The sequence below is a fragment of the Procambarus clarkii genome, chromosome 38 (genome assembly GCF_040958095.1).
Source record: "Procambarus clarkii isolate CNS0578487 chromosome 38, FALCON_Pclarkii_2.0, whole genome shotgun sequence".
In the NCBI taxonomy this organism is placed as follows: Eukaryota; Metazoa; Arthropoda; class Malacostraca; order Decapoda; family Cambaridae; genus Procambarus; species Procambarus clarkii.
This window is the reverse complement of record NC_091187.1, coordinates 31,905,736-31,921,699: the sequence shown is the minus strand read 5'-3', so window position 1 is coordinate 31,921,699 and position 15,964 is coordinate 31,905,736. Positions and strand designations below refer to the sequence as shown.

General features: G+C 46.0%; 2 protein-coding genes across 3 annotated transcripts in view; both read left to right on the top strand.

The window, feature by feature from the left end:
* Positions 1 to 14,307, top strand: part of LOC123748449 (uncharacterized) — a 579,862-nt gene extending 565,555 nt beyond the window's left edge. The window contains exon 5 of the mRNA XM_069337906.1: positions 14,220 to 14,307. Coding sequence (XP_069194007.1) covers positions 14,220 to 14,292 — 73 coding nt within the window. The 3' untranslated portion in view covers positions 14,293 to 14,307. The remainder of the gene's footprint in view (positions 1 to 14,219) is intronic.
* LOC123772032 (BUB3-interacting and GLEBS motif-containing protein ZNF207-like) overlaps positions 1,752 to 15,964 on the top strand; it is a 310,957-nt gene continuing 296,744 nt past the window's right edge. The window contains exons 1-4 of one of the 2 annotated variants that reach the window (XM_069337903.1): positions 1,752 to 1,891; positions 11,271 to 14,095; positions 14,174 to 14,273; positions 14,360 to 14,667. In XM_069337903.1, the coding sequence (XP_069194004.1) occupies positions 12,286 to 13,164 (879 nt within the window). In that variant the 5' untranslated portion in view covers positions 1,752 to 1,891; positions 11,271 to 12,285 and the 3' untranslated portion in view covers positions 13,165 to 14,095; positions 14,174 to 14,273; positions 14,360 to 14,667. Of the gene's footprint in view, positions 1,892 to 11,270; positions 14,096 to 14,173; positions 14,274 to 14,359; positions 14,668 to 15,964 lie in introns of those variants that run through there. The other variant, XM_069337904.1, reaches the window with a different exon arrangement.

Sequence of the window (15,964 nt, the reverse complement as noted above, 5' to 3'; positions counted from 1 at the left end):
CTGTCATATCTACACTTGAAACTGTGTATGGAGTCAGCCTCCACCACATCACCCCCTAATGCATTCCATTTGTCAACCACTCTGACACTAAAAAAGTTCTTTCTAATATCTCTGTGGCTCATTTGGGCACTCAGTTTCCACCTGTGTCCCCTTGTGCGTGTTCCCCTTGTGTTAAATAGACTGTCTTTATCTACCCTATCAATTCCCTTCAGAATCTTGAATGTGGTGATCATGTCCCCCCTAACTCTTCTGTGTTCCAGCGAAGTGAGGTTTAATTCCCGTAGTCTCTCCTCGTAGTTCATACCTCTCAGCTCGGGTACTAGTCTGGTGGCAAACCTTTGAACCTTTTCCAGTTTAGTCTTATCCTTGACTAGATATGGACTCCATGCTGGGGCTGCATACTCCAGGATTGGCCTGACATATGTGGTATACAAAGTTCTGAATGATTCTTTACACAAGTAAAGTGTGTGTGTGTGTGTGTGTGTGTGTGTGTGTGTGTGTGTGTGTGTGTGTGTGTGTGTGTGTGTGTGTGTGTGTGTGTGTGTGTGTGTGTGTGCGCGTGTTTGTGTGTTGCTATTACGTGCAACAGATGGCGCTGTTTTTGAAAAAAAAACATGTTTTTTTCTGTCACAGGTGTCTGTCATACTACCTATATAGTAGGCATATAAAAACATGTGCATATTCGAATGGAACGTTGTGTCAGAATTTAAAAGCAATCGATGAAGAACTTTTGGAGAATACAGCATGTGTGGCTGTTACATCCAACAGATGGCACTGTTTAAAAAAAAACATGTTTTTTTTCCTGTCATAGGTGAGGCATGTATAGAGTAGGTATTTAAAACTACGCGCCTATTGGAATGCAACGTTGTGTCAAAATTTCAAAGCAATCGGTAAAGTGGTTGCGAAGATTTCTCTCACTTGAAAAAGCATAGTTTAAAAAAAAAACATATGTTTTCCTCACAGACGTGACATCTATATAGTATGTATATAAAAACCCGCTCGGATGCAACTGGAACGTTGTGTGAAAATTTCAAAGCAATCGGTGAAGAACTTTCAGGGATTAGAGGTTTTTAAGAAACGAACATATACATTTTTATTTATATAGATATTTGAACTGACAATTCATCTTTAATATAGTTCACACTACTAGAGGAACTTTACAACTGTAAACTTATTATTTCTCCTTAGTATGGGAACCTTTTATAAGCATCTTAGTACAAGTAAAAGTTATTACATTAGTGCTAAATATTCTGTGAGTATCTGTCATGAGAACGCAAGTCTTCCTCTCATCCCTCTCTTCTCCATCTCTATGTTGTAATTAACAATAAGGTAAATGATTATAAATAATAAATATTTAAACAATACATAAACAAAATCTACATAGCAGTGAAGGAGATCAAGTAATGTTCCGTTAGTTATGGGGTTAAGTGGCCCTTGCCTGCATTGTTGATATTGTCAATGGCCACTTCTGGCAGCGGCCACTGGCCACTTCTGGCAGCGGCCACTGGCCACTTCTGGCAGCGGCCACTGGCCACCTCTGGCAGCGGCCACTGGCCACCTCTGGCAGCGGCCACTGGCCACCTCTGGCAGCGGCCACTGGCCACCTCTGGCAGCGGCCACTGGCCACCTCTGGCAGCGGCCACTGGCCACCTCTGGCAGCGGCCACTGGCCACCTCTGGCAGCGGCCACTGGCCACCTCTGGCAGCGGCCACTGGCCACCTCTGGCAGCGGCCACTGGCCACCTCTGGCCAGCCAATTACAAGCCAAGATGGATCTGTTGCGTCAGGCTATTAACCAATGAGAAGCAGTGTGGTGAGTATAAAAGTGGGAGCTGGAGCCGTGGTGTGTCAGTTACCTCCTCTCCACGGCAAGACATCTTATCATAGCGAAGGTTTGTGTTATGTTAAGTTTTGTTGAAATGTTTGCTATAGGTAGTTTGTTGGGTGTATTTTTTTTAAGTTGTCTAATAGGTATTATTATAGACGTTAAATTGTTGAACGTATGAAATAACTTGTAACTTCCCCCCCTCCCCTCCCCTCCCCTCTCCTCCCTTACTTCACAGCCAAACTAGTAGTGTCGTCAGTCAAACAGTTGTCAACTAAATAGCGCAAGTTATTAACCACTTCAATAATGTTACATTCCATATTTATATCTAGTAATCTTCTATGACTATATGTAACTAGATGGAGTATAATCGTGCCTTTTAGATTCATAAACAAATAAATTACTCCTAATGTGAATTCTTAAATTTGCGTTTTAAATTGTCTTCCACGACTAAAATGGAATTTTTAAGAATTATTACTAAAGTGATTATTCTTAAATGACATTAAAAGCGTCTCTTGATTTCTATATTACCTTGTGGTGAGGGTAAACTGGTTTGGGTAGAAAACTGCTAAAATTCTTTATTTAATTTTGAAACCATCATAACTATTGTACAAGAATTAAAATTAGCCATGACTTGATTGTAATTATTAACTTGACTGAAATTCCCTAAACCTCAAGCCTATAATTGGCCTGAGCCGTTAAACCTCTAAAGACCCTATACTGACAAACTTGCAGGGAGCTTGTGTAATGGGTGTTGGAAGGAAAAGTTGTCTTAATTCAACATGCCCTCTGCACCTTCAGGTCTAACAAATGATTCCTCTTGGTTTTGTTACTTTACTAAATCTGGATTGGTATGATTAGGTTTACACTAAGTAACTTGTCTAAAACTCTTCTTCAATCATCTTGGCTGTCGCATGGAAAAAATGGCCACCCTTCCATCGTCAGTGGATACTGTATTTAAATGGCAATTATTGCCGTTATAAATATTGCATATAAAATTTCGCCTTTGTGAATAAAGTACTTGAGCTTCTTGAGGACCGTGGTGCTTGACGAAGTGCAGTCTTCATAATGGTGCACTAACATAACTAGTAAACACCCCTTTACCTACTGGTGTTTTCTGATGCATGACGGATCATCGCTGACTTTCCTGAAGTGACAAAATTAATGCCAGTTTTAATTGAAACCTTAACTGGCAATTATCTTCCTGGTCGGATAATATCCCACATCCTTCAGAATGGCACAACCTCTTTTCCCCGCATGTACTTTACTAAACCTCTTGAACGTTTATTACTACAAACGTGTCTTAAATCTTGCCTCGTGTTTTAGTATAGTGAGGGAGTATTCAAAGCTACCACAATACTCCTAAATAGGTATATCTTAAATCGGTCCCCTTGTTCAGTGTAAACCCGCGATTCATTTGGGGGAGGCAGTTAGTTCACTGCAATTACTCTAAACTGGAAGGTAGAGCCTGGCAGCAATTAAAGTAATTTTTTTTTAAGCATAATGCAAAACTACCAATTTTAGCGGTAAAATTACTCGCCAGGGTGAATGCTACTGCCATAAAACCTTAACATTGACATCTGGTAGATAACCACGTGTAGGTTAATCTACAAATTAAGTTTTTTTTTTTTTTTTTTTTTTTTAAATAAATTTGAACTACTGAATATGGTGGACACGGAACATGCTGTTCCTAATGAAGTTGACCAGAATGTTAAGTAAAGACTCCATGCATTTGCTTCCATAAGAAACTCGGGTGACTTTCCGTTCAACAAATGCTACATAACTCCCACGTCCAACAGTGTTGGACGTAGTGGTAGGGGGGAAGGAATTAGGATATAACTACTGTAGTACATGTACTGAACCATGACTTTATATTGCCCGGCACCTCCAAACATTAGTACTTTTAGTCTTGGAGGTTAGCACAAAGACCTTGCCGAAAACTTATCCATGGAATGGACTTTAGGGTGAAAGGAAAGTCATTTCACCTAGATCAAAATGATGCGTAAAGCTGCAAATGTTCCTGGCCCAATAATGTAAACTCTAAATTGCCAGCGAGGATGAATCGCTAGTGGACCAACTTTCTTCTTCGAAAGTGGTATGCATGGAATGGGTCTCGCAAGATCGGTTTAAGCTTCCTAAACCTTGTGAAAGTACGGCCCCTCTGCCCTCTACAGAAAGTTGATAAAAACAGCACGTGCGTGTATTGAACTTCTAGGGCAATATAACATGAAAATAACATGATGTTTAACAGTGATAAATTCCAGGTACTCGGGTACGGTAAGAATGAGGACCTTAAACATAATACAGAGTACAAAACGCAATCAAATGTACCCATAGTAGGAAAACAGCATGTAAAGGATTTGGGAATAATAATGTCTGACGACCTAACGTTTAAGGAGCATAACCAAGCAAATATTGCGACAGCCAGAAAAATGATAGGATGGATTACGAGAACTTTCAAATCCAGGGATCCCATCACAATGGTTGTACTCTTCAAGGCACTTGTGTTGTCCCGTCTTGAGTACTGCTCGGTACTCGCTTCCCCCTTCAGAGCAGGAGAGATTGCTGAAATAGAGGGAATACAGAGAACATATACGGCACGCATAGATGCAATAAAGCACCTAAATTATTGGGATCGTCTCAAAGCCCTCCAAATGTACTCGCTAGAAAGAAGACGAGAGATATCAAATAATATACACCTGGAAGATACTGGAGGGCCAAGTACCAAATCTACACAGTAAAATAACAACGTACTGGAGTAAACGATATGGAAGAAAATGTAGGATAGAACCAGTGAAGAGCAGAGGTGCCATAAGCACAATCAGAACACTGTATAAACATCAGAGGTCCGCCGTTGTTCAACGTCCTCCCAGCAAGCATAAGAAATATTGCCGGAACAACCGATGACATTTTCAAGAGGAAACTAGATTTATTCCTCCAAGGAGTGCCGGACCAACCGGGCTGTGGTGGGTATGTGGGCCTGCGGGCCGCTCCAAGCAACAGCCTGGTGGACCAAACTCTCAAAAGTCAAGCCTGGCCTCGGGCCGGGCTTGGAGTAGAAGAACTCTCAGAACCCCATCAACCAGGTATCAACCAGGTATCAACCAGGCACTGATCCTCATGGACATTAACTTTTCTAACCAACCGGGTATCTAAATAGAGAACAAAGCCTCTTCTTTTGTAGTTAAGGCTAAACATTACACACGACCTACAAAACAAGACTAAAGGGGGGGGGGTCGATAATTTGGATACTTTGCATTTTCTTGTGGTCGTACCAGTGGGATCACAAACTCGTTGGAGACAAGAGTTCACTGCCTTAAACGTGCTTTAGTATTTTCCCAGGCCAGAGACCAGGTGTATAACATTGATTATTGCTCTGGCAATAGTGTTTAACTAGTCAATGGAAACTTTTTGTAGGAATTAGTTTTAACTATGTTCATGTAAACAGAGTAATTGCAGCAATCGATGGATAATTGCTACATAAAGCTCCCTCCGTGGTGTCCCCTTGCCGTGAGGAAGCTCGCGTACACGTCCCTGGGACCAGTGAAGGTTGCCTTTGACCCTTTTTGGGTGGTGTACGTTCAGAAGAGAACCACGTAGGGGCCTCGTGAGCCATCGGACCACCTGCTAGAGGGGGTGGGCACCCGTGAGGGGGGGTCCCCCCCCCCTGAGTGGCTGGTAAAGTGTCCAGGCTGGGGCAATAGGGTGAATGGGGTCTTGGAATCCCATTGAGACTATGGGGAATGGGAGACTAGACGATGTAGTAAGACTCCTCTGTTGAAAAGGGGGAGCACTGCTGGAGACGACGCACGCTTCCTGCAATGGCGCGTGCTCGGCCTACCTGGCTACCCTGGTAGGTGGTGTCCCTTGGTTCCAGGTCCCAAACATTTAGATTGATTGATGCATGACTGACAAGACTTCTTACTCGCTCGTAGGGTGGGCGACCAGGCCCCCCCCCCCCCCCCCGAGTCAAACTGTCCTGGAAGACTTTGCTCTGTATCTCCTACTACAGGACCTGTTCTGGGCCCATAGCAGACTACTATGGCCTGCTTCCCTTCCCCCTATGTCGAGGAGGGTAGTCCCCAAACCCTCTGTGGTGACCGCCTCGTCCCCTTGCACGGCTCCATCTTTGTCACTACTGCACCTTACCCTTCTCGAAGTTCTCGCCGTTGTCACCTTCACGGCCGCTCTTCTATGCTCCCTTCCCATTCTAATTTGTACCATTCCTGGATTGGTCCTGCTACGCGGACTAAGTACTTTGAGCTCCATCCTTTGGATTCTACTAGAGACTTCTTTTTTTTTTTTTTTTTTTTTTTTTTTTTTTTTTTTTTCCTAAAGCACCTTGCAGATTCGGTAGAAGCCTGTTACTTTCAACCTCACTAGTCTCGGCGAGAGTCGTTCCTGATCCTTCTAAAGATGCAGCTACTTGCGTAGCTGCCTTATCCTGCATTAGCGAGACCCCTTTTTGCCTCGCAAAGAACGCTGTTAAATACTAGTCATGGCACTGTTTTCCTGTATCATGTTGTAACCAGCGGGTGTTGGCAATCTAAAAGATTGCCACGAGGATATGAAGAATCAAAGGCCATTCTGTCTTTCAGGTAGACATGTTTACTAGACCCCCCCCCCCTCGTGGTCGTTGCCGTCAGCCCCTTCGGGGGGTGAAGATTTCTTTTGATGTTGGGACCCTTCATTCTGAATGACCGGTCATTCTTGCTGGTGCCAGATGCTCCATTCAGGAGTACGTTCCATCTCCTTGGCTCTTATAAAAAGTACTGAAAGTTTTGGCATGGTGCCCTCGCATGCTCCAATGTTGCCTCCACACAAGACAAGGGTGTAAGTTGGAGTAGAATTCTCCCCGGGCTCCTTGCCTCAATTGCAGTGAGGCAGGGAGCCTTCCCGCCCCCCCCCCCCAGGAAGTGGCCCACAGCAGCTCACTCCCAGGTACCTATACCCTGCTAGGTAACGGGAGGATCAGTGTGAAAGACTTTTTGCCCATTTCTCTGCCTCCACTTCGGATCGAACCTCAGGACTAAGAATCCGAAGTGCTGTCCTCTTGGCTGCCAGATACTAGTGTATAGATTACAAACTTGAGGCAGCAGTCTTCAACCTTAAGCACTGGGGAAAGTTTCTTTTTCTGAGAAGAGGTTCAACTCTACCCTCTCCCTGTACGTCTCTTATGCTCACGTGTTGCACTCCCCCCCCCCCCCCCCCCCTCTCCTCGTCCTTCCTCAGTCTCGCAACCATTTCAGGCCTTATACCCAGGCACGCCCACCTCCCCAGTTCCTTTGTTTGGTCCGGAATGGTTCCCCTCTCTGTCAGGGGTTCCCCTTATTTCTACTCGGTCTGTCATGTCTCTTCTCCTTTCTTTCTCCTCTCCCTCTGGTCCTCCATCTCTTGGTTCTCCACGCTGCTTGTGTGTGGGCTGATGTCCATTACATTCCCAGAGATATTGTTCACTCTCATGTTGAGCCCCCTCTTCCTGCTATTAAAGTTTCTTTGGCCCCCACTCCCCTCTTGGTTGCTGAGGTGCGCTCCCCTCTTTCTGCCCCTCTTGCTCTCCTTGACTGCCCCTCTTGGTTGTCTCCTCTGCCTCCTCCTCTTCTGGACCCTGCTCCCTTCCCTCCATCTTTACTCATTTTATCCATTCCGCCTGACTTTGCTGACCCTGAGCTTCTTTAATGTGTTCCTTTTCCACCCTTTTCTTTGCTATCTTTTTTTATTGTCTATTCTTCAGTGTAACTTTCGTGGATACTACGCAAATTTCCTTACCTACCAACTTCTAATTTCAGTTTTCGCCTCTGTCTCAGGAGCCAGTGCTTGGGTGCTCGTCCTGGTAGCTTCCATGGCTATTAGTTTCTCAACCCTTCCCCCCCCCCCCCCCACCTCCCAAATGTCCAGGTTGCTCTTCCGGTTCTTAGAAAAAAAAATCCTGATTCCTTGCCTGTGCTCCTGCTGGAGGATTTAAATTGTCAACATACCCTTTGGGGTGATGTTTTGACACATGGGGTCGCCTTTTTGAACCGTTCCTCTCTTCTTCCATCTCATGAATTCTGGCGAGCCCACTTATTTGGGTTCTCGGACTCGCACCCCTTTCCTGTCTTGATCTTTCTCTTTGTTCATCTCTACTTTGATTTCGTGTGGCAGGTTCTTGATTATCTCCATGGCAGTGACCATCTTCCTATTCTTGTTACACTTTTCCTTTTCACCCTCACCACACCTTCCCTAGGTGCCAGTTAGCTGAAGCTGACAGCCGTTTCTTTACCCTCCATGTTACTACCTCCAACGTCTCCATTCTGCCTCTCCCTCTTGGCCCTCCTTTTTTCATGAGTTTTCGACATGGCCCGCACTCTATTCCTCGCTCTCCTTCTCGGGGAAGGCGGAAGTGCATTCCCTGGTAGACTCTGCTCGGGCTGTAAGCATGCAGCCTGGGCGAGACTGCAGACGGTTGAGTCTTTTCTTTTGTTTCGGAAAGAGTATGGTGGCCCGAAGGACCATCAGTACAGCTAAACATGTTTACTGTCTTGTCTCCACCATTACGTCTGAAACTCCTCCTGCTGCAGGTCTGGAAGCAGTGTCTAAAAGATATTGGGCAACTTGGTTCCCGATGTTTCACCAGTCCTTCACCTGTGATACTTTGTGTTAGGGGGGGGGGGGGCCGGTTGCACATCGTGACGAAATTGGGTTCCCACTTTTCATGTTGGCTCTGGTTATCGTCTTCATAGAGCTTTCCTTAAGTCTTCTTGAATCTCTCCCTTTAGATTTCTGTAGCCATCTCGGCCTTCCCTATAACTATCTCCTCTGAGCTTCTCTGCCGTAGCCCTGTGGTTCTACGGTGGTGGACTCTGATGCCAATCATTATGAGATGTGCGGGGAGGGAGATTGTGAAACGTCTGATATTTTCGTCTCTAAACGTATTTAGAGTCGGTTTAATCAGACCTAGGAGTCGTAGTCAATCATTGAGGACTGGCTCGATGCGGTTGTCCTCCCATTATGGAAACCACTCTAGGTCATCCCTCGACTACCCTTTCCAAGGTTTCCGCCCTATTGCCCTCAAAAGTTGTCTCTAAAGTCTTAACGTATGGTTAATGTTCGTATGTAGTTCTTGGAACCCTATCACCACGTCTCCTTCTCAGCTTGGTTTTAGCATGTGCTGCAGCACAACAGATGTCCTGATGAACTTGGTCTCTATTCGTACTAATTTTGCTGCAAGGATCTCTATTGTTGCCGTCCTTTTTGACCTGGAAGAGCCTCTTAAGGCTCTTAAGAGCCAGAATATGATGCTGCCTTCCTGGCGGTATCATATTCTGTTCAACTTCATTCTTTTGGCCTTTGTGGGAATCTTCCCCCTCATCTGCTAAAGTTTCATCTCCTCGTTCCTTTAGTGAGGCTTGGCACAACTCTCTGCCCTTTTAAGGCAATATGAGGGTGTACCCCAAGGTAATGTTCTGAACAAAATAAATTTTTTGGTTGCCCTCAATGATCTTCGTTCCTTCTGGCCTCTTCTCGTCTCTGTCGACGATCTTAACCTTGCTATCGGTGATGATTCGCCTCTTCAACGGCGTCTTCAACTTGCAATTGATGCCGTGTCGTCTTGGGCCATCGATCATGGCTTAGTTCTCTAAAATTTGTTCTATGACTTCTAGCAGGCGTGTAGTTTTTTCGTCCATCCTTGTTGCTTCATGGTCTTCGCCTTGAATAAAAATTGCGTTAAGATTATGGAGTTAATCTTTGACAATCGTTTGTCTTGGTCGCCCCATATCTCTTACCTGAGAGTTGAAAGCTCTAAGGCCCTTAACCACCACAAGGTGTTCTCTAAACTTCTTGGGGGTGGGGAGATGGGTGCACTCTCTCCTTTTTACATTCTTCTCTCGTCCTGTCTAAACTAGATTATGATTGCCCTGTTTACTCGCCTGCTTCTACTCTTCGCAGTCTTGATGTTTTGCACCATACTGGATTGCACCTCAGCTCTAGTGCCTTTTGTTCAACTCCAACCCTCAGCTTGTACGTTGACACTGGCTTCCTATCTCTACAGGACTGCCATAATTGCTACGGTCTTCGCTATTCTGTGCGGTCCTTAAAACTTTTTCTCTAGCCTCTGTCGTGCTTTGCCTTTTACCCCTCCTGTATTACCTGTCCCTCTTCACCACCTCCCTTGTTTTGTCTGGGTATATCTAACATTATTCTCATTCGGTCCTTAATTCTAATGTTTCTCATCATAATTTTTTATTTTTTTTTTGGGGGGGGGGATAGACTCCATCACCAATTGAGTCCCCCTTCCAAAGTTTTGTACATCCTTGAACCGCATCACTAAAGCATTTACGCCTCCTATGGTTCTGAAAAGCCTTTTCCTTGAGCACTTTTGTTCATACATCTGCTTGGTTCCAATCTTCACCGATGGGTCTAAGTCTGCGGGCGGTGTAGGCTACTGTTTTTCCTGACCGCACTTGTGTATTGCCTCCCTTCAGAGACTAGCATCTTCAGTGGAAATTTATGCTATTCTCTCTGTCTCCTGCGTTCTGTGTCAATCCTTTGTGGTTGTAGTTAATTCTCCTAGTGCCCTCGTGGCTCTAGGGTCCCTTAATCCTGTTCATCCAGTGATTATCGAGAAGCATAGGTTGTTTCTCATCTCTAGTAAACTTATCTGTAGCTTTGCTGGGTTACCAGCCATTTTGGTGTTTAAGCGTACAGATGCTGCTGCTGCTAGAAAGCTTATCTGTTCTTGTCCCATCTCCAGTAAAGGTATTCCTTATTCTGGCTTTTACCCAGTTATTCATTCCCCCATCCTTGCCTGTTGGCAGGGTTGTTGGTTTTCTGTAGTTGATAACAAACTGTGTGCTTTTAAGCATAGTTTCCCCCCCCCCCTTCAGTGTCCTTCCTCCTACTGGCGGCAGGAAGCGACTCTAGCAAGGTTGCATATCGGCCACTTGCTTAATTCACCATCACTAAGGAGCAGGGCGAAACTCCATCAATTGTGCAAATTGCATTTTTCTGCGTTCAGTCGTGCATGTCCTTATTGAATGTCTTGACTACCAGGACGAGGGTGTTCTGCTTTCCTACCGTTCCTTGCAGTCGCTTGTCCCTCGATAGTTCGTGGTGAATGGGGTGCTTTTGATATCTTTCACCTTGGGTCTTTATTCTATATTGGCATCATCGATGATATTTAGCGTCCTCTGATTATTTCGTGCATTTGATGGTGCTACATAGCCTTCCCAGTTTGATGCTTTCTTTTAATAATTACTTAATATGTCTTTTTTTTTTTTTGTGAAACTTCACTACTGAAATCTTTAACTTGTCTAAAATATACTTACAATGTATATGCTACTTTGAATCTAGTAAGTTTTGCAAAATTATTACTTCCAAAATGAAGACATATTTTGTTTACTTGTCATGTAACTTAACAATAGTTGTCAGTGACATGTTTTTGTAATATTTTTATCTCATTACAGATGAGTGTCATAATATTTCTGGTGATTGCGACGGGAGTGATTCCATCCTGGGCCCAATACTTTAGGGACGACGCTGCTCCTGTCATCTTGGGAGTCACTGTTGACAGGCCATTCGTTACCTCAACTGAACCTCTTGGTATCTGAAGGCGGCCCCACCCAACCTCCTCAACCCCAGCAACCCTTCCCACAACTACCAGCCCAACAACCTGTGTTTGTTCAGCCACAACTACCAAGCCAACCTCGGGTCTTTATTCCTCAGCCTCGACAAGTATCTCCACTATTGCCTCCCTTTACCTTCCGTCCAACTTCATCTCTATGCAACCATGCTGCTAAACCCCTGGTAAGATGTTTTATTTTCCTTCCATATAGCAGTTTTAAGGTTAAATGGCACTTAAAATGAGCCCCCCACATAATATGTATCCCAACCGGTCACGTTGACGAGGTAGAGGACGGCAGAGCGTATCACTTCTCGTGGTGTCACGACTCTGGTAGACCCTACACCTGGGAGCTAGCACCTATTACTGCTCTGGCCTTGGCAACGGCTTCCAGGTCGTCAGTATTGGTTACCGTTTTCGCCGGCAGGGGGTGTGGGTGTCTCTACCCTCCCTGCTGTTCCTGGTGGTGTGGTTGTGGCGCTTTTACGATGGGCGGCCATCTTCCCCCTGTCGTGAGGGTAAACTCCATCGGTTTGTAGTTTACTGACCGTGCTGGATACCCGCTGGTGGACGTGGTATTGAGTGCCATGCTTCTTGTCCCGGTTGGGGACGTATATGGAATTGAGCTGGTAACTGCTCACCGTGTTGTTGTCAAGTTTGTGGGTGAGGCGGTGTACCGTGCTTTCTTACGGAGGTACGAGGGACGTACTTTGCAGCTACAGGACGGCACCGGTTCTGTGACCATTTCAGACCGTAGTGGTGCTGTAACGTATGTCGGTATTCATGGCGCCCCCATGGAGTTTCCTGAGACTCTCCTCCGGCGATTCTTCCAGAGGTAGGGCTCCGTCGTCAGTGTGCGGATGAACTCCTTGTCGTCTGGCACGTATTCGGGTGTGAAGACCAACATTCGGACCCTCGGGATGCGACTGAGGTCGGACATACCGTGCTCTGTCCAGCTGTTGGGGTACTACGTGCGTGTGCTTTATGCCCGGCAACCCCGTACTTGCTTCCGGTGTGGCTTGTTGGGGCATCAGGCTGCCGGGTGTACTGCTGATCCTGTGAACTTGTTCCGTGAGGAGGATTTCCCGCCGCTCCCTCTGGAGGAGGACTCCGGGGGTGAGGAGGTGAGCGTCCCGTTCGCTGCTGCGGCTCCCCCAGTGTCGCCTGACGTTCCCCCGGTTGTTGCAGACCCTCCTCCAGGTGTTGCGGTGCCGTCGGATGTTCCTCCTGACCATGTCTCTGGCCCTGCTGTTCCCGTGGATCTTCCTGGTGATCCCTGTGGAGCGTCGCCGTCGGCTTCCTCGTCTTCGACTGTGGACCCTGGCCCTGCGTCCTCCCCTCGGGTTCCTCCTGTGCTGGGTGCTGGGTTGGCTGCGGTGCCTCCTGCTGTGTGTGGTCCGGTTCCCCCTGTGGTAGAGGCTGCTGCCGTTCTGCGACGGGCGTCGGTTCGCCCGATTCGTGAGGCCCGTGGTTCTGGGTCCGCCTCCGGCTGTGAGGATGTGCGGCCTGTGCCCAAGCGGTCCAGGCGTTCTTCTACTACTTGGGCTGATGCGGTGGACTACGACGCAGGTGGAGCTTCGGGAGATGATGTGGCGCCTCCGGGTGCTTCGCGCTCTACGACTCTGGTGGAGGCTGACGTCCATGTGTCTGCTGTTGACGATGTTTGTACTTGTGATTTACCTCCTGTTCTTTCTCCTGCAGAAGGTTCTCCACAGTGGGGGGGTGGTTGCTCCTACTGACGTGGATGGTGAGAGTTCTGGTGCGCGCCGAGGCATCAAGCTGGTACTGAAGAAGGATGCCAAGCGTGGCGGGTCCCGGCAGGAACAACGTCCGGTGGTTGACGCAGAGCGCTGTGGGGCGGCCGAGGAGGCTCCCAGTGCGCTTCCCATTGCCCGGCCTCGTGGGAAGGAGCCTCTCCCTCTCGTCTTGGCCTCCGCAGCATCCTTTGCGTTTTGACATTATTGACCGCGTGCATCCTGTTCCGTGGTGCCCTTCTTCCATCTGGGTACAGCGGGCTCGGTGTTTTGTTGTGGGTGTGCCCGAGTTGATGCCTGATCCTCGTACTGTTAATACTGTGCCTGTTCCGGATGACGTCATGTTACTGTGGGAGGCGTATTGTGTTCGGTTCCCGGCGGCGGAGTGGCCGGATAAGTATGAACAATTTGAGTAGTCTGTGTGCTTGCTGTGACCTGTGGTTTGTTTGCAATGTATTGTACCTATTGTGCGCCCTTCAGGCCGGTGTTGTGTTATTCATGACTGTTGTTTTGTTTGTATTTATTGTATTTCCGTTAACCTTCTGTCCAGTATTGTTGTTTCTTTTTCCTGTGTTAAATTGTGTTTATGTTCATTGTTGTGATTTTGTTGTCGGCCCTTCAGGCCGGTATTTAGTGTATTTGTGTTACTTTGTGTTAATTTGCTTTGTGATTTTGTATTTTTGTTGTCTGATTGTTATTGGTTTCTTATTTTATTACATTTATTGTATTGTATTTATTCGCATGTTCGCATGTAAAAATAAAAATAAAAAAAAAAACTTCTCATGGTGTCACGACTCTGGTACTCTACACCTGGGAGCAAGCGCCTATTACTGCTCTGGCCTTGGCAACGGCTTCCAGGCCGTCATTATTGAAAGTCTCGGGAAGCAAGAATTAATCTCCAGGTTCATGATTGCACGTAAGTTGACAAGCTGATCTTGGAGTATAACTTAGCCTGGAGTCGCTAACTTGGATGTAATGAAATGGTATATTTCAGACTACATCAGCGACATCTGGACGAGCGGCAACAAACATAACTCGAGGTCGTGGTTATCTGGCACTTCCTCTCCCTACTCTAACTGGTCTAGTACCGGCAGGCGAGAACTAGTTTGTTGACCGTAAACCACACTCGTGGTGTTGACTGGTAATGATCATGGCAGTGAGTACCACTTGTCTTCCCCAGGCGAGGACTACCACAGCCAGACAACGATGAAGGCAACGAGGACTGTCTGGCGGAGTTAAACAACCAGTATAACGATGGTGTCACTTGGCACGACTCCTCCTGTTTCCACCCGAGGCGTGTCATCTGTGAGGCTCCACGCTTCTATGTTCAATAGTTATTCTCCATTTGTTCTCATTATTGTAATATTATAACTAATAGCAGTAAGCTTTTAATCCTATTGATTCATTTCGTCTTAGAGTAAGAATCTTTAATAAAAGAATCTGATTAGTGTATTAATATAAATACTAAATACACACTTTTTCATTTTCTGAAGTAGTTTGTCTACATCGCTCATCTTAAAAACACGTTTGATCTGTGGGGGGGGGGGGGGGAGACAAAAGGGATAATGTCAATGTAGCGACCTTGAGTTGTTAAATAGTCTGGTTATGGATTTGTCTATCAGTTTGCAGACGCCTACCTGCTAGCGAGGTCAGCACTGTAGTGTTGACCAGACTATAAGGCAACCTGTCCTCACTAAGTTGTTTAAAGCAGTGGCAGTCTTCCCCAAATGCATTCATATCATTTAACCCCAATCAGGCAAAGAAAAAAAAAAAAACTGAAGGCAATAGCCTTAGGAAGAAGGGGTAGCAGTGTGCTTCACATTTACAAGCATGTGATTAGGTAAACTATGGGCGTCTGTGATGTCGCTGGCAGTAGGAGGAAAAGTTATCAGAACCGTTTGAGACTGTCGTGTATCGGTGATCTTTCTTGCTAACCTATGCTCCTCTGCGAACACTGTCGGCATGAGACATCAATGGTTATAAAAGTGTGTACTGCCAGTATAACCAGGTAACATATGTCGCCACACATTGTATCTGAACTAATATAAACACTGATCTTTAGCCACGAGGTACTTGTGCCCTTGCATAGGGTGATAACCAATGCTGGGTGCACACCACTTCAGTCGTTGGGTACAAATCTAGCAGATAACCATTCCCTTGGACTTGAAGATTTATCTTCACGCGCACATTATGTTGCACAATTCAGTTTAGGCCTGATATTGGTTACGCAATTATATTTACGGACCAAATGTCTAAGCCACCTACCCTGGAGGCTAGCATCTTCAGTTAAACTTGCTGGAATATTTTTTTTTTTTCCTGTAAATGGTTATTTTTGTGGCTGATGCACATATGGCTCTGCAATTGTTAAGTCCTTTGTGGATAGGCGAAGTAAAATTTTGGCTTACTCTTCTCCAATAGATTGAAGACTGTTTAGCTAGGTTCCCAGCCTTATTGAGTTGTTCTCTTGAATAGAGCACGGATACTGCTGCTAGAATCTATCCGCACTTGAACTATTTCCTGAAGTCATTCCCTGCACGACTTTATGCCAAATCATTCATTCCTCGGACCGAGGCCATTGGCAGTCGTATGAAGCAGGTAACGGTGTTCTTACAGGTAGCTTGTCCCCTTGGCCTGCCTGCTTCCACCTTACTTGGCATTGGAAAAAGCTCTTGCCTGGTAACGCATTGGCCATATCCGCTAAACTCGGCGGAACTTAATTGAAGACTCTTTCTCAGTTCAAACTGTATTGGTCGTGCATATCCTTGGTGAATGTCCCAACTTTTCA